This window comes from Phaethon lepturus, unplaced genomic scaffold, assembly GCF_000687285.1.
Source record: "Phaethon lepturus isolate BGI_N335 unplaced genomic scaffold, ASM68728v1 scaffold6115, whole genome shotgun sequence".
NCBI classification, from domain to species: domain Eukaryota; kingdom Metazoa; phylum Chordata; class Aves; order Phaethontiformes; family Phaethontidae; genus Phaethon; species Phaethon lepturus.
The window spans coordinates 26057-50307 of NW_010538249.1; the positions used below are offsets into that span (position 1 = coordinate 26057).

The 24251-nt window shown below is 44.7% G+C and overlaps 1 protein-coding gene across 1 annotated transcript; it reads left to right on the top strand.

Annotated features, from left to right (window-relative positions):
• Positions 1 to 12327: 12327 nt before the first annotated feature.
• Positions 12328 to 14208, top strand: LOC104620488 (forkhead box protein I1c). The gene is made up of 3 exons (XM_010286724.1): positions 12328 to 12434; positions 13209 to 13377; positions 13726 to 14208. Exons 1-3 carry the CDS (start codon positions 12328 to 12330, stop codon positions 14206 to 14208), a joined length of 759 nt encoding a protein of 252 aa, XP_010285026.1.
• Positions 14209 to 24251: the final 10043 nt, after the last annotated feature.

The following is a 24251-nucleotide window of genomic DNA, read 5'->3' on the forward strand; positions in this document are numbered from 1 at the left end:
ACCTCCGAAATGCTTTGCATTTCCTGACACAGACTCCTGGATTTAAAAAAAAAAAAAAAATTTAAAAAAATCAGATAGACTGGTTCCGGTAGAAACTTAACGTGCAAAATATCTCAAGGTACGATACAGCACACCAGGTTTTAGGAAATATGCATATACCATATGGATCTGGCTCTCATCCCAACGCTTAAGGGAATTACCAGCAGTGCGGCATTCCAGTTCCCAGTCATTGGCAATACGCCCTCCTGTAAATGCAATCAAAAACGCTCTGCCCAGAAAAAGAGAGACCCCAATCAAAGCAAATTACAGTCTTTTCTCAAATTTTTTATCAGACTGCACCATCTAGAGGGCGGCGGCAGCATCACCCCGCTCCGGCTCCGAACCGCTCCCGGAGCGCTGCCGAAGTATTTCTCTATCCGCACCGTCTCCGTGCTGGAGCCGGCGCAGCTCCGCGGGAGCGTACACTACCGAAAGGCTTTTCCTGGCTCTGTGCGAGCTGCTGCCGAGGTGCAGAGGGGCAGGGGCTGCGCGCACCGCTGCGGGATGAACCAGCGCCGGGGAAACGCCCCGGCCCTGCTCCCCCTTCCCCGCTCCCTCCGGCATCAGGCTCTTCTCTGAGCCTGTGCTGTCACGGTCGCCTCTAGTCAGTTAGAAGCCTCTATACAATATGAGGTATACAGACCTCTCTCATGTCTTTTGCTTACTTTTTTTTTTTAAACACATCCCACCATCTCTACATGAAAGTTCGCCGTGATCAGCATGTCCTGTAGCGAAGCAGACCCCCATCTGGAGCCAGCAGTTGCATGTGTGCTCTTATTAAATTCACATTAAGCTTGACAGATACGTTTTATTTGGCAAGGGAAGCATTTCCTGGTGCGACAACCGATACATCAAACCATTAATCAGTTTATTATTAGGGTATCAGCGCATACTACGGTATTAATCAATGCACTGTTCAGAGAAGGGTGAATTTTTTTGCCGGGGTACGCAGCGATTCACGGTATCTTAGCTAGAGCTGAGGTCATCTGTGAAACAAAACACAGGAATATTTCTCTTTCAAAGAGGAAAAACCTCTTTCCAGTCCCTGGACCACTTAGCTAGAAAGGTGGGCATCTAGTGGTACAGTGGGAAAATAATTTTCTTATTGACTTGTTACATTATCGGTTGATGGCCACTAGGTGCTACGCGGCTGGGGGAGGACTGGGGTGCTGCTACAAATGGCAGGGGATGACTCAGGGAGCGGTGAGGCTTGGCAGAGCCACTAATTTCTACCTCCAAAGTGTAGGTCCATGTGACGTCTCATAAATCCAGCAAGAGATGAGTGCAGGCTCAGCTTTCCCATCAGATAATGAATAAATTATTAATAAAACGAATTAAAATTATGAAATACTACAAAAATTGGTTTTAAATAGGCCTAGAGATTGAGGCAAGAAACTGGCTGATGCACAAATATCTGCATACAGACAACATCTTCATCTAATTCTCATTTTTAATGCAAGCAGCCTAACAGCAAGAGGTTGGGCAAGTAGGAAGAAAATGTACAAACTGAATAGCCAACAGTGATGGCAATCCTCATTTTGCAGTTTGATAATTTTTAGTATCACCCTCATCTTTCCAGGACCTTGATCCTCCTCCTCTCCTTGGGGAGCACAGCGCAGAAGCAGAGTTGAATCTTTAAATGGGTTTTGCACAAAAAAGTCCTGCTTGCTTGGCCATCCCGAGGGGAAAGGTGTGAATATAAACCATGACGTTTTTTAGGCAGCTGTGCTTCGAAATGGTCTTTCTAATGGTTTCAGCTCTACTCCTGTGTAATGAAACCAAGGAGGCAGCATTGGGGGTCTTTCCCTCCAAGGGGTTAAGGGGGATTTGATCCCGAGCAGTGAACAGCAGCTGACTCTGAAGGAATACGCAGCAAGGGAGTCTCTGCTCTTTGCTCAGCCTGGCATGCCCTGTGCCCTCTCCTTCATCAAAGCTCCATGAGCCCCTTCAGGTCACCAAGACCTGAAGGCAGAGCGGGCAAAGCTGGCAGGGAGCCCTGCCCTGCTCAGGGCAGAGGGGAGCAGCAGGGCAGCGAGCCCTGCGCTCCCTCGCCGGGTCTGCGCATCCTGCCAGACCCCGGCGCTCCGCTGGGCACATCTGGATGCCATGGCCTGGGACACAGCTGAACTCTTCCTGGGGACATTTTCGTGGTGACAACCTGCTCCAGCATCACAATACTGCCAGTTTCTGAATGCACTTCGACATTACAACTTGAAGCAAAATTGCTGTTGACAACCTCATGTAATACAGGTCTTACAATGATTTCAATTAGCTCCGCTGGATTAGTTTCCTCAGAATGGACAAGCTAGTTCTTTCTTCTGAATATTGTGCATTCTCAGCAGTTCAGCCCCTTTGTATCATGTTAATTAACCTCTGAATGGATAATGGCTCATATACACCACGTTTTGCCTTCTGTGAGATCTGTGAGCTGCCTTTCCCATTGCGGATGGAGGGGAGCAGGAGCTTCTTGATGTAAAGCTGCTGGATCTGTCCCTGCGATCCCCAGTTCCCATTCCAACATGTCACCATTTCCCCTCCCATCACAGCACAGCTTACGCCATTGAGCACCATTGCATGGGGGAGCCGATGCCAGAGCAGGGCAATGGGATGAGAAAACTTTTCAGATGGGTACCCTTACACCAAGGTGTTGTCCTTTCCCTAGACACCCCAAGGAAATTCAGAGGTTTCCTGATCTACCCCTCATCGGGTAACAAAAGATGTTGACAAGCTGCGAGATGGATGCATTTGTACGACTTGGGTTGCTCGAACAGCTTTACGCTGTCCTAAGGAAAACTGGGGACATCCCTTGAAATCTGTGAATGGTTGCTCTCCTCTGCTTCCAAATAAAGATTCAGTTCTAAATTGCCCAAATCAGATATGAATGTATTGGGGTTGGAGCCAGGCGACAAGCTTCAGATCCAGACTCCAGCAACCAAAAATAACCCTGGGAAACAATCATCTAAACTCCAAGTTTTAATCAAGAACATGTCCAACCTGACCCGTATTCCAGGGGAATGAATCTAAATACATCTCTGGCTCTCTGTTTGATGCTGTTGAACCCTGTACCAAACAAACAAACATAAATTGTTGTGATGCCTTTTTTTAGAAGAAGTTTTCTCCACAAAAGCTAGCAAGAGATATATAGGCACTTAACCACAAAAACGGAGATGAATTCTGCATGCTCCAAATTTAGAGTTATTTGGATCCAAGATTTCTATTGAGTTCTATTTCTAAATGCAAATAAGAGTTCATGATTCAGACAGCCCTTCCATGATCTTCTCATCCTGGTGTCTCATTTTTCTTATTAATTAAAATGAACAAAAGTATACAATATCTCAAAGTACATTGTTTGACCCGTAAGACCCCCATGCTCCAGTTTTCTCAACTATCAGCACACAGTGATGTGCTGCCAGCAGATATCTCTGCAGTATGTGCCAGAATAGGTTTCTCTGCTTATTTTAAGTGATAATTTGGCTGCTTTGCATCCTGCTTCCTAGAAATCCTAATTCTACCTCAACATCCTTCATCAATACTGATGCATCTCTCCGTATCTAAGCAATTTTCAAGATTGTTTCTGTTTATAGGCTGCTTCCGCAGTATAAGTTGGCTTTAGCAGCCCAGAACCTGATGTCAGGTAAGAGGCTGCTTCAAGTCTTTCCCAAGTACGCTGAATAAATAACACCAACTGCCACCAAGCCCAGCTAAGTCAGCAAAGAGCCACGCTTATTCTCCTGCTGTCAGACACTGCGTTGGAAAAGGCAGCTTGCATAGCAGGGACGCTTCTACTGCAAACCTCAGCTTCTCTTTTTAGCATGTGCACAGTGTTGTTTGGTTGAGTTAAAACTAGAGGCATGAAGCAAAATATCCAGGACCATCTTGTATCATTGCTTGCTTTCAGATCAATGCTGTGTCTTGGGCAGCGGCAGTACGTGTTGTGGAGGGTCAGCACATTCCTCATTAGTCTGAGAGCATTTAAAATTCCTTTTTATGATTGTGCCTATCTTTTTTCCAAATTGACTTGAAGGGGGCGGGGGGGGGAAGCGCAATTTGTCAAGACTCCCAGGCAGCCATAAAGAAAGAATGGCTGAAGTCATCCCTGCGTCTCGCCTCCACCCATTGACCACCCCTTTATGGACCAGTCTACAAATGGCAACACTGAAGTTCCTACTTAAGACTATTGTTGACAACAGGAGCTGCAATTAAATATAGATACATTCCTTGTTGTTTCCTGGGTCACGTCACTACCTTTGCCACCACCCACGTAACTCCTTCCCTGCTCCGTTCACCCCAAGCAGCTGCTGCGGTGTCGGCTGACACAAGCCCTTTGCTGGTGGCTCTTTTACAAGTAGCGTTGGGGTTTTTGGGTGCCCTGGTGGTTGTGGCTGCTGGCTGCCGCGTGGGCAGCGAGCGGGGCACTAAGCTGGCTCTGTCGCGCTGCAGAAGACCTACTATAACATCATTTTCTCCGTGCGGCGGCTTGCGCTGAGGAGAGGCGTGGTGCCGTGTTCCCTTTGGGGACCGTTCACCAGTATTAGAGCGGATGAGCACAAAAGCAGTTGGGTTTAGGAATATCTTTTGCGTGGTAAAAGTGCTGGCTTTGCTCTCCTGCGATTTCTGAGATCCTATTTGTCAGCTTTTGAGCATCCAGCCAAATGCAGAGTCCCCGAATCCTTGACGTTTCATAAATTGCTGTTTGCCTAGGAATTCACACCAGCAGTTAAATACGCATAAGTAATCTTCTGTTACTTTCTATCCAGAGCTCAGGAGTTAGGACTCGTATTTCTAAATTCGGAAGTCCTGAGAATTATTTGTAGGTATCAGTGAACAACTTGGAAAATAAGGAAGATACTAAAGAAAAACAAACTACCCTCACAAACACTCATTAACTGAGAGCTCTGCTTGTGAATAAGCACCCCTTTGCTTACGCACCTAGTCAAACATGCTACGGCAAAAATCAGGTAGTCAGAAAATACACAGGATTTGGCTCTCAAATAAGGAAATCTTAACTCTTAATAAAGATATTCAGTTTACTGGGAACTTACCTATAGGTACCTGAAAACATCACACACCAGATGAGTTGAAATAAGCTGAGCTTCCTTTGAAATCCTCAGCTTCTTAAAGGTTTCATTTTGTTAAATTCAGCTGTCTAAAGGAAGGCAGCTACCTGCTGAGCATGAAGAAAGGGAGAAACTTTTAGCACTCCAAGTTGGTTTCAGCCACTTTTAAATCCCAAAGACGTTTCAAACTGATCAAACCGAAATGCTGATGAAGAAAAGTAATTTAAGGTCAAAACTTAATGAGAAAAAGCAGAAACAAACCTAGTTTTTATTTATATATATTATTTTTATCACACTTACCCCATTCAAACATAAAATAGGACTTCACAAATAGACACACAGCAAAGCTCCCAACCTTCCTGAAGACAACAGAACCGAGGACTAGTGTTAACACTACAAAAATTTTCACCTGAACCTACTAATGGTGAGAATGCACTTCAGGTGGCAGAGATCAAAGCTTATTTCTCTTTAGACTCCTCTGTGTGTATTGGAAAGCCTCTCATAAGATGAAAAGGATGGAAAAGCAAGAAGGGAGCTTACGCCTCTTTAAGGAGCTATCAGCAGAATCCTCAAAATAAAATGTTAGCTGATGGTTCTCTGCTGAGAGTCGCTTTCATGTGTCAGATAGCCAACTACTTGAAGGGTGCTAAATGATGAACTGGGAATGATTATTCTAATTCAGAAGAAAAGAAGGCTTATGTCTGGCATTGAGGAAAATGTAATCAGATGTCCCTGACACATTAACCATCCGGTGTTTATCCTGGAATTATGTCGAGTAGTTTAACTAGTATTATCAAAACATGGAATTTTTTTTCAGAATGAAGAAAAGCCTTGACAATTGAATTTACTTACGGGGAGAAATACATCAAATCAGACCTAGGAGTTAGGAGGGGTGGGTTATGCAAAAAGGAAATCATATTGTTAACAGGGAAATGTTATTACCACTGGGTAACTAAGAGGTAGGAAACATCTTACAAAATGTGATCCTATTTTAAAGATGGGTATTGTGGAAAACTGGGATATCCTCGGAGGTTGATGTGGCCACAAGTTGCACCGTACTGAGAAATTAGAAGGGATTATGCCTGAAGGGAAGCTGGTAGATGGAGAAGCTGGAGAGCGGTAATCCTGCCGCTCAGTTACGAAAGAAGATGGAGTCCCTGCCTACCATCCCCTTCTTCTGTAACAGCTCTTGCTTAGGGACCCGTTTCCAGTTACTTTTATCGTGCCGGCTTGATCTGCATTGTTTTGGGGTTGTTCATGCAGCTCCGAGAAAACTTCTGCAAGGGTGAGAGTTATTAGCAAGTGAACTGGAAAGAATTACTACTTTCAAACAAACCAAAAAAAAATCAGTAGAACACAACAGTGCTGCCTACCCCTTCTGTTCCCCAGGGTGCAGGATCTGTAACGCTAAAGGTGCCAACGGGGCACAGAAAGAGGCAGTGAATGACCGTCAGCTGCTCAGCCGCCCGTGCCCTACGGCCGTGGGTCCTGGCTCAATACCCTCCGCTAAACCTCGCAGGCTTGTCCAAGGGAGGAACCAGGAGTCGGGGGACTCTTGGTTCAAATGGCCCCTTGATTCAGAGTTGGCTCAAACAGTCCCTGGAGGGTCGCGGCTTCCCACAGTGACCATCTCCGGCGAAGTAGACAAGCTGTGCTTGTTATTAATATAACATTTCTATAATTATATACATTAATATTAATATGTCGGTTATATTAAAATATGATACAATACAATATGATATAGACATATTAATTATAGCATTTATATAATTATACATATATTGTTTGTTAATTATAAGCTCCATCAGCTTGGAGCCCACCCCCTCATTACCCTTGCACTTTGCGGGACCACATGTGTTCAGTCAGCTTGGGCAAATCTCGCTTGCACCGAGTATTCGCTTGCCTTGTATTTGTCCATTTGGCAATATCAGATAATAAAAAGTCCCCGATTCACTGACTCTGAGCTGTGTGCAGGGCAGATGGGAAGGACGGGTTTGAAGTAGTTCAAATTTGCTGTGCTGTGGGTCTGTCAAGTGCTTGTGTGACCCCAAAAAACCCTTAAACCAAGGACTGTGTGGTACAGAGCAGACAAAGCACCACAGACACTAGCCAGGCCCTCTAGCCCCCGAGTAGCCACCGAACTCCTAAATACTGCAGTTTTGACTGGGTAAAATGAGGCTGCTCTGTCATTTAGATTTACAGCGGTAGGAGAGCCACGTTGCCTATGGGATATTTGATAGGCATCTCCGAGGCCTGCTGGTGCCACAACAGTAGACCTTAGCTCAGCTGGGAATTAACTTTTTGCTTCAGCCTTGCTCCTCCACGCCTGGCTGACTGTTGTCCTTTCTCCTCTGGAATAATTATGGTGGCTGAAAATAAATGTGTGGGACAACTTGTGCCAGCTTCCACAATTTAACAGCACATGGACATTTGTGTGAAAGTGTGAGCCAGGATGTTTGTGTTCATTCTCCTAATTCTCTCAACAAAATGGTTTTATAAATAATCAGGCCTTAATTGTGTGATTCCAGTTAATGCAGAGGAAGTTAATTAACATCTGGAACAAGTTTCCTGGCCCAAGCTATTAGCTGTGTCTGGTGCAGAATTCAAACAACGTACGAAGTGGGGCCTATAGCCAAATGACTTTGTACATAGCTGAAATGAGAAATGACCCAAGATGGATGAGGTATGGCAGCTGCACCAAAATAATGTCTCTTTTTGGTAAACAAGTGTAGACTAAGTCAAGGCATGATTGTTGTGCTGGTCCAAGAGGTGCACTGTGACAGCAAAGAACAGGCATCCCCTCTCAATCTAGCCCCTCTTCAAACCCTCCAGCTCTTCCTGCTTGTCTCCGAAAGCCTCATCAATCAGTGATTCCAGAGACTTTCACAGCTGGGGGAGGAACAATCCCACCAACATAAAGGACAGGTCTCTTGTGCAACCTCGCACATCCCTACTGTGTTTTACCCCATCTATCTGGAAAGTCAAAGAGGAGGATTTGATTTCGTGCCACTGAGGAGGAGAAGAATACCAAATCAAACCCTGAAAACCCTTCTTTTCCTATTTTTCACTACCAGAAATTCATCTCCAGAAATGGATTTTCACATATGCCTTGTAAATCTCCATATCTACCTAGGGCAGGGATAATTAGTCTGAGCTAGTTTATATAGCTCTTATTTACCACCTCTAATGTGATGAATTGTTATTGAAGGTTTCTTATCCACGTTCCTGCTTCAGTAGAAACCTGTGCTGTTTTATGCATGAGTTTTACACTGCTGCAGCTAAAAGGCGCGCAGATGACGAATGCCTCTCCAAATAATCCCCTAGCTAGGAAATATAAACAATTCTCACTAAGCTCCAGCAGAAAACCACAAACTGTGGTGCAAATTGTATTTCCATGAAGTTCTACGTAAGAACACAAAAGAGAAGCAGAAAAGAAAGCAATTCAACCAATGGACGTGGGTGGAGCAGAGAGCAATTTAGGATGAAATTGCTGGTGGACAGTGTGGCAAGACTCATCGGTTTCCTAGAAATGAGGGTCAATGAGTTGAATGTCAGAAGATCCTGTATGTGGGCTATCAGGTGCCATCACAGCCAAATACCCAGACAAGGCTAGGGAACTCTTCTCCTTAACCCATATCAGAGCAACTGGGAGAGTAAGTACCACCACCTTCATTTCCCCATCCTCTTTGTCTGGAAGAGCTACAGAACTTGTACTAAAAAGAATGCAGTTTACTGGTGGTATGGACTACTGCTGGGTGATCCAAAGCCTGCTGAAAGCCACCTCTTGTTTCCACTGATTTAAACCAAAAGAGGGTAGATTTAGATTGAATATAAGGAAGACATTCTTTACTGTGAGGGTGGTGAGACACTGGAACAGGTTGTCCAGAAGTTGTGGATGCCCCATCACTGGAAATGTTCACAGTTAGGTTGGATGGAGCTTTGAGCAACCTGATCTAGTGAAAGATGTCCCTGCCCATGGTGAGGACGGTTGGACTAGATGATCTTTAAAAGATCCCCTCCAACCCAAATAATTCTATGATAAATTCAAAAGGTTTGGGATAAAGTCCTAAAATGCAACCAGCTCTGGCTCTGAAGTCAATGAGGGAGCAGGAGAAACCATGCTGCTGGGAAACACCAGTCTGCACCAGTGAGAGGACTGGGATGTCAGCATGCAGTCCTACACACTGAGGTACCCACTGTTATTGCAAGGAGCTATAATGATCAGTAATTCAGGCCTGACTGGATTTATGACCAGCCTGAATTTCATGTACAATTTTCATAATTTGTGTCATAATTACAAAAATTGCAAAGAACTTTTTAATATCAATGTTAAAAAATAGGCAAATCTTTCACAGCATTTTTATTGCCTATTTACAATCTCAAATCAAATGGTTTACAACTTCATGTTCTGAAAATATACAATGTAAGAAAACACTAGCCTGGCAAAATTATGCTTTTATGATAATGACAAGGATGAGTTATAGTTACTCTAGTTAAACTATAATGGCTGCACAGATGCTAGGAAAAAGCTATCGTACAACATGTTTTGCCACCATAAGCACGGCACCTGCTACCTCCCCCACGGTACATATAAGAGCATGTTAGCATTTCTTTATGAATATTATTTTCAAGGATTGTAACTGGACCATAAACATTCACTTGGGGATAAAATATCAGTATGCAGGCTTTAAAAAATACCTTGAGAAATACTCAGCCGGTTTTGCGTATCTGGATTTCAGAAGCAAGTTTACGAGAGATAATATATAACTTGCTTCTGATCTTGCAGGGCTCAAAAATAGTCTGTGTTCTTCTTATGGTCTGCATGAATTTGCAGCAGGTGAATTTAATGATATTTACAGAGCCAGAAATTAAATCCTCCAGCCCACTGCTGGCTATCAGGAAATAATAATGATTATTCACAGATTATGTGTTACCCAAATGGCAACGGCAGGTTGATCCTACGCATCTTGCCAAGCTGCCCTTGCACCCGCCCCTGGTGCCACTCACTTTGGAGACGCTGCTCAAGGACACCAGCGCTGGTTGTTATGACCATTTGCTGAGTTTAGTCTCACAAACCAGCTGCTGAGATGGAAATTTCATGCAAGTGTTGTTTTCCGCTGAAATGGGTGAGGAATGCGGTGGCCGTGAGCTCTTGCGCAGAGACTAGAGGTGATGACCAGGTAACGCGCGTTATAGACGCGCTAGGCATGGGCGAGCTGGTTGCACCTGCCACAGAAAGAAAATACAGGAACTGAGGTAAATAACATTACTAAATGTAGGACGCTACAATCGCTTGCTGTAACTCCCATTACAGAAAACTTTACCTATTGTATACTGTCAGTAAATATGTGAGGATTTTGGTCAAAATGTAGTGTCTGACTTTCTTAGCAAGGCAATTTGCATAAATAGAGTATGAAGAACTAAAAAAAGGGTGCTAACAGGTTGTGTAAAATCAGAGTCAACTACCCCAGCTCTGCTTTTGAAAAATGGTTCTAAATCGGAAGCAAGACTGTTTGAATTACTGGAATTTCAGTGAGGTAAAACGCCTCCGAAGAGAAGAACCACTGCTAAAAATCAAAGCAGATATTTACTCGTGTCTCAAGGATCACAGTTTTTAGTGAGGGAAAACCTTCCCCAGTCTGTGGCCCAACTTCTTCTTTACTTTAAACCTCAGTCCAGCTGGACCGAGTATGAATGAAGATCAGACATCATATATTTCATTCTCCACCACTGAATCTGCCTCTATCTCACTCACAACTAAAGCCCTGCTGACGCCTTAGGCAGCAGTAGCTGACCCTTTGTATTAAGACCTCCTCCGCAGTGGAAGCCTCATGCATATGCCTAGTGATGTATTTTAGAGTGGAGATAATTTTTTGTTTTGGGTATCTATCTGACCTGGCTTCAGAAACACCTCTTCTATCTATTTTTTCATTACGTGTATTTTCCCCTACTCCCTGCTAAAATGTATTGTTATATTCGGCAGAAAAAGCTTTCTTATGTCCATCTTTGTCAAAACTCTAGGAGCCACTTAAGCGTCACTTTAAAGGGCTCTTTATCACTGAGATGAATTTTCCCCTAATTGCATCCTTTAACTCCAAAGGGGGTTCGGAGACATACTTTGTATGAAAGATGCTATAGAAAACAAAAGTTGCATTGCAAGTGGCTCTGCTTTTATATTTCCATCCAGGTAACTCTCTGCGCACCAATTTGCTTTCTGTTTTCCACTACCAATTTCCTCCTGGGGCTAGTTCCTGGGACAGAGATGTCTTCAAATAATTTAATTATCATGTGGCATACACCTTTTCAGTCCCCCTGAAATGGTGCGTGATGCCTTTGGTTTACATCACTGGTTGGAAAACACTCCAAAGCATTGAAAAACTATTAAATTGTTACAGTATTGGATGCCAACACACAGGGCTATTAGTCTAATTCATCCTTCAGATCAAAGCCCACACAGGCAGCTCTCCTGCCTACAGCTATTTTCCTTTTACTTTCCTGCTTGACAGTAGTCCCTCACATCCCTCTGTTCTACTTGCTTTGAACATACACATTTTCCTTTAGTCATGGAAATATAATTTATGTCTATTATACTGTATTATAGATTGCAGATCAGGACAAGCGTGCATTACTGCCTGGAACGCCTGTTTATTGTACGTCGGGTTTCTAAAAATAAATAAAGTGAGCCACCCCGCTTCACCGGGAGAGAAAAATAGGAAGGGGAGGACGGGGGGCTGGGGGGAGCGGCACTCTGTTCTCCAAGTTTCATTTCCAAGCAGAGACCTTGCAGCATGATTTATTAAGATCATGCTGTTTGCTTTTGTCACGTTGTGGATGTGGCGGGGGGGGGGGGGGGACCACCCAGCGAGCCGAGCGGAGCTACCGGCGCTGCGCACCCCGCTTCAAAGGTTCACCCCCAATTCACCAGCTCCATCGGTCACCAGCCGCCCGGCTCTGCCGCCCCATCGGAGGCAACAGCAGTAACAGCAATAACGTGTCCCCCCCGCCCCCCAAATAATATCCTGACAGACGAGCTGTCTGGGACGCGAGAATTGCAAAAACAATCCCCACCCCATCATAGAGAGTGTGTGCACGGAGGAGAGGGAGCGTGAGGAGGGGGGAGAGAGGGAACGAGACAGACAGAGGGGAGGGAAGAAGGGAGGAGGGAGTCCAAGCCCTGAGAAACATCACTCCATCTCTCTCACTCCACAGGAGCCGAGCGAGGAGCCGGACGATGTTCGACAACACGCAGTACCCCTACAACTGCTTTAACTACGACGGGGATGATTATCCTACCTGTAGTTCCGATGAGGAGAAAAAATTCACCAGACCAGCGTACAGGTAAGGTGAAGTTTTTCCAAGCCCCCCAGCCCTGGGGAGGTGTCTGAGCTCCGGGATAGCGGGATCACAGCTCTCGGGGGAGCGGGGACCTCTCCCCAGGTGTGCGCAGTGGGGCTGGCCCTGCCAGGCACGGCCGTGGGCACATTTCGCTGCCTCTCTGTGTTTGAAGTGTCCACGATTCGTCTCCTCCTGCGCGGGGTCACAGCAGCTCCGGCGTGCTGTTGAGCCACCAGACCTCTGATGGTCTCCTCTGACCCCCAGGAGCCCGGGGAGAAGGGAAATTAAATGTGTAAGGTGCCAACGGGTGAATCGGGTGCGGATAACCCCCGGTGCCGCGGGAAGATGCGCGGCGCGGACGTTCGCGGGGCGGTGAAGGTCCTCTCCACGAGCAGGCAGGGTCTCCGGTGGCAGTGCCTCTGAGCCTGCCCTGCCTCACTGCAGCCTTCCAGCCCAGAGAAACTTCTCTGGCGGGTTTGAGAGGCGGGTGATCTTCCTCTAACCCCCCGTACCTGAGCACTCTCGGCTGCGTGCCACCAGCGCAGCCAGCCTGGTCAGGGCTCCGGTGCCCGGACGTAACGCCTGCGCACCCCCCGGGAGCCGGGGCAGAGAGGCAGGACCACACTTGGGGCTTATCCCTGGGACGGGTTGGGTCAGGGCACAGATCCGCTGGGAGAACTTTTGGAAGCGGGATATAGGCACGCGTGCCCGTCTGGTCCTAAAAACTGAGTGTGTGAGTGAGGTGATGGTGTAACAGCAAGTTTTCCTTTTTTTCAGCTACATTGCCTTAATTGCAATGGCCATCCAGCAAAGTCCTTCAAATAAAGTCACCCTCTCTGGCATTTATGACTTTATAATGAAGAAATTTCCTTACTACAGATCGAATCAAAGAGCCTGGCAGAACTCCATCAGACATAACTTATCGCTTAACAGTTGTTTTGTAAAGGTAAGGTCAGTAACTGTATGTTTACGTATACACTGTGCATGTCTAAAATAAATATATGCAGGAATAATCTCATCACTAGGAAAGAAGGGAAACAAACAGCTGAGCTGCAAATCACTTAAATCTGAGTTGTCAATTATAGAGATAAAGAGTATGTCCTTGTCTGATGCCTGCTCCTAGATAACAAACTGAGGAGGATGCAGTTTACATCCTATTCGTACAATGAAAGAGAATAGGCTTAAAAGTCTTGTCATATGTGTTTACACCATTCTTGAATGTAAATGAATGCAGATGTTCAGCAGCAGCATCTGTACCACACACAAATACTGAACTGCCTTTAAATAAATACAGGTTCCCAGAACAGAAGGGAATGAGAAGGGGAAAGGAAACTATTGGAGCTTTGCAACGGGATGCGAATCCATGCTGGATCTCTTTGAAAATGGGAATTACAGGCGAAGGCGGCGGAGGAGGAACGTGAAAAGGGAACATAAGGAGCAGAGACTAAGCAGAGGGAAGAGTCCTTCATCCCCCGATGTGTCTTCTATGGACTCTGCTTTACACAACATTTCCCCTTCTGAAAGAAAACACGAAAGAATTGAATCAGGACCAAGACTACTGGAGCCTCGTGGGTTTGCTCCAAACAGCATGACCAACAGACAGAGCCTAAGCAATTCCTCCTTAGCAAAATCGGATTCTGAAATAAAGTTCAGCATCGATTACATTCTTTCAGCCCCCGACCCTCTGCCTGTCCTGAGATCTCAGTATAATATGCAAGAAAATAAATATCATCTACTGGAGGCCCAGCAAATTAATCTCCAGCTCTGGACAATGTGATGTTATTTATCCGTGGTAACAAAGTCTGAGTTGCTGTCTATTCAGCAGCCTCACGTCACTGAAAATCAGCCTCCGCCTCCTTGTTTTCTCCCCGAGCAACACGCAGAAGGGGTTACCGATCCCCCAGCTGACACTCTGTCTGCACCCAAAGAACTTCGCTAAGGTTAAAGCATAAATAACAGTTACCAAGATCAGTTTTCACTCTGCCGAAATTAATGAAATTCTAACTTCGTTTTCTAAACTGTCGTGGACATCATTTAACACCACAAAGAATTTCCTTTCTCAAGCAGAGAAAAGAGACTTGCTCATCACCCGTTGCTTTATTAAAGACAAAGTGAATTTGAGTCCACTTTCACTGGTGGAAATTAGGGTTAATTCCACTGAAGTATATAGGTCAGAACTTAAGCTGATCTAAAACAGTGTAATTCTGGCGATTTACACCGGCTGAGAATGTAGCGGGGCGGGAGGGGGGCTTTGATTTCTTAAAAGGAATCACAGAAAATCACTCTGTCTTCCCTTATTCTTTCTTTTAGGATCATGTTTCAAACTGTTGTGCAGCTTTAATTCATCATTAATTAGAAAATGTAGTAATTAATAAGTGTTTAAAGTATATTTTTATTGATATTCAGGGTAGAGTTGTTTAAACTGTTGAAGTGAAGTTGTATTCAAAATAATTCCAAGAAGGGTAATTGCAAAGCTGTTGAACTCTGGTAGACTTTGAGGGGTAATGTGACAGAGCCACGGGGCCTCTTTATGCCTTGGTTTTAAAAAAACCCAAACCTCTCCCCAGGTACTATCAGAAAGCTTCCTGAGATGCTGCGGGAAAGTCCTTGAGCATATTCCATTTAGCGAGTGTGGAGGGAGGCACAGCTTTGCAAGAAGCTGTATCAGTGTTGACCAAAGCCAGAATTCCACCCACCTGCTTTGAGACAAGTTCTATATTCCTATTAAACAGCTTTTCATTGATCCTTCTTGCAAGCAATTACCAAAGTGGTGCTTGATACGATTTCAGCAAAGCTGGTGAGATTTATAAAAAATTTACAGATAGCAATGTTAGATCATGAGCTCCGTTTCTACGGAAAGCCGTTTCATTACCATTTACATGCAGGGGGGTATTTCAGGACGGAACCTGATGGACAATGATGAACCGTAACGAGCGTTTAAGAACTTGCTTTTATACAACTTGTTCGTGATGAATTGCTTCCCAGTACTTAACGGCAGCATTAGTAAAGACTCCACAAAATCTTGGTTTTGGCTTGGCTACTACAGTCTTCACCTACTGCAGATAAAAGAAAAAAAGACAAGGATTCTGGTGGTTTTAAGCAATTATATACAGAGATATAAAATTATCTTTGCAACATGAACCGAAGGTAAATGAAGGTATACGAGATAAGATTAAGCAAAATTGTGCTAGAGGTATGCTCAGGCATGACTTGAATTTTTATGCAGAAGCTTTGACATTTCACTAAGTTATTTTACATTGTGTTTAATATATACTGTACATTTATACTATATATTCTTATATATTGTTATTGAGAAAGGGAGCAATATCACTGCACTTATATGTTGTAAAAATGCATGATATATGTTGGCATGATGCTGAAACTCCTGCCATATACTTAAAATTTACCAGCAGTGCTATTTCACACTGATTGGTAATAAATGCTCATTTTTTAAAAAACTATAAAACTTGCTATCTTCAGGCATTTCCATAGCATGCAAAAGTCTTTGCTTCTTCTTCGGAAAAGACAAAATGGAAAATCGTGCCAGTTACATCACTGCATGTCTTCCACACTTGGAAGGGATGATTTGTTGTGACCAAATTCTGCCTTCAAATGGGAGCTTTCAATTCTCTGTGAATCAATGGTTATTCTGGGTGATTACCTGAAAGCAAAATTTGACTCATCAGACCTGATTGATCTGCTGTTTACATTGACATTACAAAAAGAAGAAAACCTCTGGGGTCACTGGGCAGATGGATTCTCGTTTGAAGAGGGATGAGAATTTGCTCCTTTAGTATTTATGCTCAGTAGTAAATAGGTGTGGGAAGAGCATGTCCTCCTGTAGTACGTCAGTGTATGCATGCGCTCACACGTGTGTTGGTACGTGTGCACCTCTAGGATCCTATCTACAGTTATATAGTCATGCTTTATATGCAGATTTTTTTCTTGATTGTTTTAAACATGGCAATGCTGCTGCTAGGCTGATGGTTATAGTAGACACCTGCCATATATTTGAAATATATATTTTTTGCTGTGAAATGTGTGAATATGATCCTTCCTATGTGTTCTTCGTTAATGCTGTGAGGAAGAGGTAACTCAATGACAGCAAAAGTTCGGGCTAAGCGTACACCTTACCCAGGTGAATACAGTGGGCTGCTGAGACCGAGGGAGATACAGTTATGGCAATATTGGATAAATATTAGGAAAAGCAGAAATACACCAGGGTGGATTTACAGCAGGGATCTAAAACCGTTTTCAGTAAGTTGAATTAATATTCACAAACAGCCATGTCCTTTGCTCACAGTAAAGTGCCTGCTAGGAGAGACTGTCATACTTGAGCTTCCCTAACATATAATCAAAGAAATTTGTGTACAAATAGGTGTTAACATTTGTTTTGCAAAGGATATCAATCATATTTCAAAAAATGAAGGGACATATTTCAATTTACCCAGTATATTATATTCTGACGACTCCAGAAAGGTTTCCAGCACTTAAAGTGAATGGCATTTAATATAGAACAACATAACAGGGGTGAGGGCTAGACGTGACCTTATTCAAATGTCGTAGCCATTACAAAGCCATTCCCAATGTAATTATAATTAAATACTTTATGCCTTTCTTGCAAATCCTCTGATCGATCATTGATATTAACATTAATATTGTATTACCCCCGAGCAAATGTCTCCCACACAAGTGTTATGGATCACCAGGTTTCCATTAACAAAGTTGTGAGCTATCGCCGTATGCTGGCCGTGGATAAATTTACGTAAATTACCTTTTCTCAGGGAAGGGGGGAAAAAGTCTAGGCTTTTTTCTTTTTATCCCTGCACTCTGAGTCTAGAGCTATTTCTTCAGCTCCATCACAGCCTGTCAGCCACTTACATAAAGCCGTAACCAAAGAAAAAAGCAAAACTCGCAGGAACATCCCTCTTTGCCCTGTGCTGAAGCAGGTGCGTATTCTCCAGACGTAGCTGGTTCGGTTCCTGGGCGGAAAGCTGGGCTGAAGCCAGGGCTGCGCGGTGCAGGGCACTGACCCCACCAAGGCCATCAACGGGCTGCTTGGGCTGAGCCCAGCAGCCACAGTGAGAACAGGTACTGGTGTTCGGCTCAATTCCTCACCTCGAGGGGTCTTCCCGGCTGCAAAGAGAAGACCCAGAATGAGCCGTGGATCTCCTCACCCCAAAAGAGGTGCTTCCCTTGGGGCCTGACACTGCCTGCCCCAAGCCCGGGATGAAGCAGGAGGCGGGCGTGGGAGAGCAGCTCCTCCCTGCCAGGCTGGTGGGCAAGGCGGGGGGAGAACAGGCCTTTTGTCCTCTCCTTTTAGGATCATAAATACCTTTGCAAAGGAAAGATGAAAGGTTTCTTTCTGGGGCGAAGCTAGGCTCGGCTTCATTGAGGGACCCTGGGGTGTTTTGTGTATTTATCCTTTTAAAGGAAGGCTTCTGTGATAAACCAAAGATTTTGATGGCGCTACGCCAGGTTATTCTGCAGCAATTTGACTTCTAACGATGTAATTTCTTAGGCTTTTGTCGTTGGTGTCATAGAAGTGTTTTTTGCACAGCAAGATGATGCTCTGCCTCAGAATGAAATTCAAAGTACTTGGGCAAGGATGCAGCACTTTTTTTCTCCACCACCCATGAAGAGAGGCTGGATAACACCCAATGCAGGCCAGTGGCTGACCTCACCTACGGGGACCCCTCCCTCAGCCGATCCTCCTCCTCATTATGGGAGCAGTAATGCAAATTACGATAGCTGAAAACAAACATTTTCTTTATCAGTAATGCCAAGTTTTTTGCCAAATTTTTCTGCCAATCAGATAATCTTATTAGTTGAGACCCATTAACTCCCCATATAAACAGAAGCTGTGTTCAAGGAGCATTGGAAGGTCAAGCCACGCTGGAGAGCCGGCTCTCCCCATGCCTTTGCTTTGTTGTGCTCCGTCTAGTCGCTTGTGCTGCCACAACCTTTCTCAGCCACACGGCAGGTTGGTCCTCAGCTACCTTGCAGAGCAATCTGCATGCTCCCTTGAAGTTGAATTGAGATTTTTGCACCATTTTCTAGTCACAGAGGGTTTTTCCTTTTGGGTAGCAATTGCCTGTTCGGATCCAAATCTTGTGTGTCCCCTCCACTCTCTACCAATAGAGGAGACACACCAGGAGGGAAAGGGGTTTGGAGGGACAAGCCTTGGGGAAAAAGCTCTGCTACATGTCTTCCAGTAGCACAGAGCTGGTTGGGACTCTGCAAATGGTACAGTGCAAGGGCCCTTGGGGTTGTGTATCAAGTCTCTGTACCGTAAATCAAGGGCAGCATCTCCCCAGTGTCCCACCACACCCACGTTCAGGCAAAAGAGGGAACCCAGCCCACATGCCCCTAAACAAACAGGGCTTTAAATCTTCACCTTTGGCAGCGTAACACAAACCCCTGTCCATGATCAGCACTTCAGATCCCAAACATAAGACGTGGAAATCCTATGCTGGTCATTCCAGCTGGCCTCTCCCCTCTCTGTCTCCTCTGGCACCCATTCTTCCCCATGCTGTGCGGGTGTAAATCCTTGCAAGTCCATTAAGTTTGGTAAAATTACTTTTGGAATTGAAATAGCATGAGTGAAACTGACTTTTGCATATTATACCCAACATCTCTACTCACAGTCTGCCAAATTGTGCCAGCAACTCAGCTCCTAGGTAGAATTCTTAGAGCAGCAAACAGTCCTGCCTCTTTATTTTGGCTTGGCATCCATCTTCTAATTGCCTTCTCCAGAACATGGGTACCACATGCACTGCAATGCACAAAGAACCTAGTACATATCCTCTGTCTCTGTTTTACTGGGAACGTCTTTCTTGTTGCACTTAGGGTCATTAAATTAAAGAACAGGGTAGGTCCAAGTCCTATGGAACTTGCACTGGAATTTTTTTACCCAGAGCGCTAACATAAAATAACAAAGTAAGTTGTGCTCCCTCCCACCCTAGCTACAACGGTTGGAGGCAAATCTAACTGTGAGAATTTTGCCTGAGAAAGAACTGCCGGATTTCTCCCACTGTGAAATCCAGCTGTTAATTCAAACAGAAGGGATGGACCTGACCAGATAGGCCAACTGGCTTGTTTCCATCCCGAAGTCCATTGTGTTCCACAAGTTCCTAAATTTATGGTCGTGAAGGTTTTCCAAGCCCTGTAACGAAGTATGGCATGCAATGTTTTTGTTATGGAATGTGCGCTGCAAAGGAAAAACAAGGTTTGAATTTATCTTTCAAATGAAGATCCTGGAATCTCTCAGGATAAACAGGCTAAATTAGGAATCAAAACATACCATGTTCTGACCATAACTATGAAACTGAAAATAGCACTTGCAGAGTACTGTCAGAGAAGAAAACTAGAAGTTGCAGTAAGCCCAACCAACTTTCTTTTTGTCATGAGTGTTCCTCTGTGTGTTCATTGTCACTGCATAGCAGGGGTCGGCAGTGTGCAGCAACAGGAGCAACCTTTCCTCCTTTGGGGGTGGTTGTTCAGCTGGAGTATTTCAGAAAAAAGTTTTGCACTTCGGAATTGAGCTGCCGGTCTCCATCATCAGCGTTTACATTAAGCACATACCGTCTTGTCTTTCTCTGAGCAGGTTGGAAATAAGATACCAAAATGCTGTTTGACTTGTCAGCCTGTATGGTGCAGCTCAGTGCAGCTTGCTCATTGCTACAGCTCCACAAACTGTTCTGCACAAAAGCTGCTCCCTCTTAGGTCTTTGTTGATGATGAGGTGAAGACTTAATAGGCTTGGAAGTTCAATTTTCATAGTAATATCAGTGGTTCTAATTAAAAAAACCCTAAGCTTCCTAAAATTTGCACAGCTACAAGAATGCTACTTTTTCCCTCAGTCGTTAAAACCTTTTGTTAGTTCTAGCACTTGGCCTTACAGCCCCATGTAGACGGAACTAATTGTCCCCCTGAAGCTGCAGTTTCCATAGCTGCTAATGGTGAACATTGTCATGTTTTCCTTTGTCCAGGAAAAAAATTAGGATAGAATCAACTTCCCTCTTGAGCCCAAAGGCTCCGCTGACCATTAGCCATCTGTCCCAAGCAGCTCTAGCTGAAAATCCTTTTTGGGGTTTCATGCCACAGATATTTATTCCTACAACAAAATTGCTCCCCGTCTTCCCCTCTTTGCCTTGAGGCATAACGCTGTGCTAGTATTGACTGCAGCCAGCATCCTCTGCTGCCGTCCTCTTCTTCCAGCATAGCCTCTCTGAGACTGAGAAAAAGAAGCAGTACTTTCCATACAAGTGGATGTGGAGAATAAACAGGTGCAATGAGCTGTGTTTTGCGATTAAGCCTTTCCGAGGCTGAGGGCTATACGAGCTATTATCAAGCCCTGGGAGGCATTTCAGTACTAATCAGCCCACAACATTGCTCTGCATTGGAGCATCTGGGACGGGCTCCGTGGGCTGAACCCTGACTCTCATGAAATGAATGGCAGTTTTTCCATTGGGTTCAAGGGACCAAAGCTTCATTTTATGTTGCCAGGACCAGAGATTAATCAGATTAAAGGCCATGTGGACCGCAGATAAAACTAAATACCTTATAGCAGTTACTTGGTGTCGTCTCAAGACAAAATAGCAGCTTGTTTCCACAGGTTTCTTTGTCTTTCAGCCAGATAAAATACTTCCTGAATTCAATGGGAAATGTGTCCAAAAAGGGAAGAACTTCCCCAAAGCCCAAGGGCTGAACACAGCAGAACCAGATGTTGGCATCTGGGGTGAGATTCCCGGTGCAAAGATGTTTGCACGTTGTGTGAGAGCACCTCTGTTCTGGGGCTGGTGTACACACTCACATAAACAAGTTACACTAAGCTAATGCCCAGACTTGGGATCTCAAATTTTCTTTCAACAGAAAACTGTCCCAGCATCTGCTACAGTTTGGCAAAGGGCTGGCACTGTATTACTTTCTATTTTGTTTTGCTGTTGTTGAAATTACAGGAAAATAAATATTTTCAAGATGATACATTGTGTATCCCTAATAAATACCAAGGGGATTTAATATAAACTATGGACACATGGTTTTCTTTGTTGTTTTAAGTAACCATTTCCTTTTAACCAAATGAAAAGCTAGTTGTGCTGTGATGCTGCAGATTATAAATTAGCAGCTCTCATATGGTTTTGTGCAATTGTTTCTTGAAGAGCTCTAGGCTACTTCAGACAAAAATTTCAAATAAAATGTGAATTCATTGAACTGTAACTTGTGGTATTAGATTTATAATAAACAAAGGTAGGTCACATAATCATGTCATGGAAAACAACATTTTAAAATTCAACCAGCAACATTTGAATCCCATTTAGGTTCTGATCCTGAAGTCAAGAGGAAGCTTGGCTCTTTCTGCTTCCCAGTGCATGAAACCGAGACAAGACTAGACCAGGTGGAAAGCACACAGCCAGGCGTGCACTTCCAAAGGGATTAGCGGAGGTGGGAGAAGAGACAACAGATTCCTTGTCAACCAGAGAAGAAATGAGCCAAAGGCAGCAGCAGCCTGCTCCCACGCCAAACCAGGATGGGAGGGTCAGGCAAACAGAGGAGGGGGCCCCATTCGGTCATTCTTCCAGCGCTTCCTCACTGCTGGTCCTCACCCGTGCTTGGGGGAGCGGCTCGGAAAGAGCTGAAATCAGGGCTGGCCGCTGTGGGAAGGCAAGTAGCCCCCCAGGGCGGCAGGTTGCTCGGGGAACCTGCCTGATTTCCAACTTCACAGAATCACAGAATCACTAAGGTTGGAAAAGACCTTCAAGATCATCAAGTCCAACCATTAACCCAACGCCACTACGCCCCCTAAACCATGTCCTGAAGTGCCACATCCACGTGTTTTTTGAACACTTCCAGAGATGGCGACTCCACCACCTCCCTGGGCAGCCTGTGCCAATGCCTGACCACCCTCTCAGTGAAGAAATTTTTCCTAATATCCAATCTAAACCTCCCCTGGCGCAACTTGAGGCCATTTCCTCTTGTCCTATCGCTGGTTACTTGGGAGAAGAGACCAACACCCATCTCGCCACAACCCACTTTCAGGTAGTTGTAGAGAGCGATAAGGTCTCCCCTCAGCCTCCTCTTCTCCAGACTGAACACCCCCAGTTCCCTCAGCTGCTCCTCGTAAGACTTGTGCTCCAAGCACACATAGCTTCAGCTACACAAAGGAAGGACTGCTGCCAAAGGATCTCCATCCTCTGCCAATGCACGCTTACCTTCACATGGCCGAGGTGGAGCTATTTACTACAAAAGATCCCCCTTGCCTTTAAGGGAACCTCATATCTGGGATGGGAAACACATATTTTCCGCAGGAATGGTTGTTGTTTTATAAAGACATCTGGGACGATTTTTGCCACCCAGGACATGTATACCTTGAAGACCTTCCCTTATCCCAGTCTCACCTGACTTCTCTCCCAGGAGTGGATGGAGGGAACAAGCCACATGAACTGCTCCTAGGCAATCGTCCCTCCCAGCAACCTGCTCTCTCCCAAGTCTCTTCCCATCAGGTGACAGCAGAAGGGACACAGGGCCGCTGGGGAAGATGTGCGAGGAGCAGACCACCTCATCTCTGGAGACCACCTCCTAAATCTTAATTGGTCTTAGTTCCTTGGGGGAAAATGGTTGTACATTTTGCATGGTTGAAAACAGTGTAGGATCTTCTCGTGAGACATTTGCTGCCCAAGTGCTGTGCAGGCCATGCACCATCGCCACCCATGATGGGAACAAGTGGTGGAGCTAGGTGTGGGTACCACCAGCATGTCCACGGGCACTGACTGGCAGAGGAGGTTCTCTAACGAAGCGCTCTCACCTGAAACACTCCTTGTTTGACAGAGGTTTATTTAAGAAGAGGCTCAATTCTTCTTTTAGTGGATGATTTGTGAGACAAAATGAATAACCATGGCAGGTCTGTGCTACAGCATCATAAAGCTGTAACTTGCTACTTAACACCAGACACTAATTTCAGAGAGAAGAAATGAATATACCTTAATGTATAGGAACTTTTTTCTTTACTCCTAAGTCTGGCTGAATCTGAACAATTTATACCATGACAACAGCATAAGCTGAATTTGGAGAGTGAAGACTATAGCTGAGCTGCAAACCCAACTGCGATTTATTCCTGTAAGGAATATTCCTATTAGCAAGTGAGTTTTCTGTGTACTGGGCTCTACAGACACGTGGGCACATGTACAGCACATATGAAATTGATATCTCTGTCTTAATTCTGGGTTGCAATTACTGGAGCTGAAGTTCAAAATTTTTCCAACTGCTGAACTCGCAAGCTAAATGACTGTACAGCTACTGAAATTGATTATCAGGCTTCCTGTTTCCTCGCTTGTGATCCAGTAATATTGACATACGGTACAAGGAAATTGCAATCTGAACTACTAGTACCAATAGCTGGAGGCAATTACAAAAGGAGTATTGCTGGTGGTGGCACATGGACTCCTATATTAGATTTAACCATACTCTGATTATAATGCACACGTTCAAGATAGCAGGAAATTCTATATTTCTTTTTTAAACTACAGCCAAGAAAATATTTTTGTTTGTTTCTGTATTTCAGCCTTTTCTCCGGAATAGCCTAAGAAGAAAACCTTCTGGCTCCAGAGATTCAGGTCTATTTTGTCTCCAGCATGGGCGATGCCTTCGGGCAAGTCATTTTACGTCTCTGTGTCTCCGCATCCCCATTTGCAAGGCAGTACAGAGAGTTTACCTTTGCAAAGCATTTTGTTAGAAACATACTACATCAGCAAGCTTATGTTATTGACCTTCTACATTATCTTCATCTGCTGTCACCTCTCCTGTCTCTGTTTTAATCTTCTCT

Coding starts and splice junctions, on each gene's coding strand:
- LOC104620488 (XM_010286724.1), top strand. CDS start 12,328: ATGTTCGACAACACGCAGTACCCCTACAACTGCTTTAACTACGACGGG. Junction 12,435..13,208: donor TTCACCAGACCAGCGTACAG/GTAAGGTGAAGT, acceptor CCTTTTTTTCAG/CTACATTGCCTTAATTGCAA. Junction 13,378..13,725: donor TTAACAGTTGTTTTGTAAAG/GTAAGGTCAGTA, acceptor AAATAAATACAG/GTTCCCAGAACAGAAGGGAA.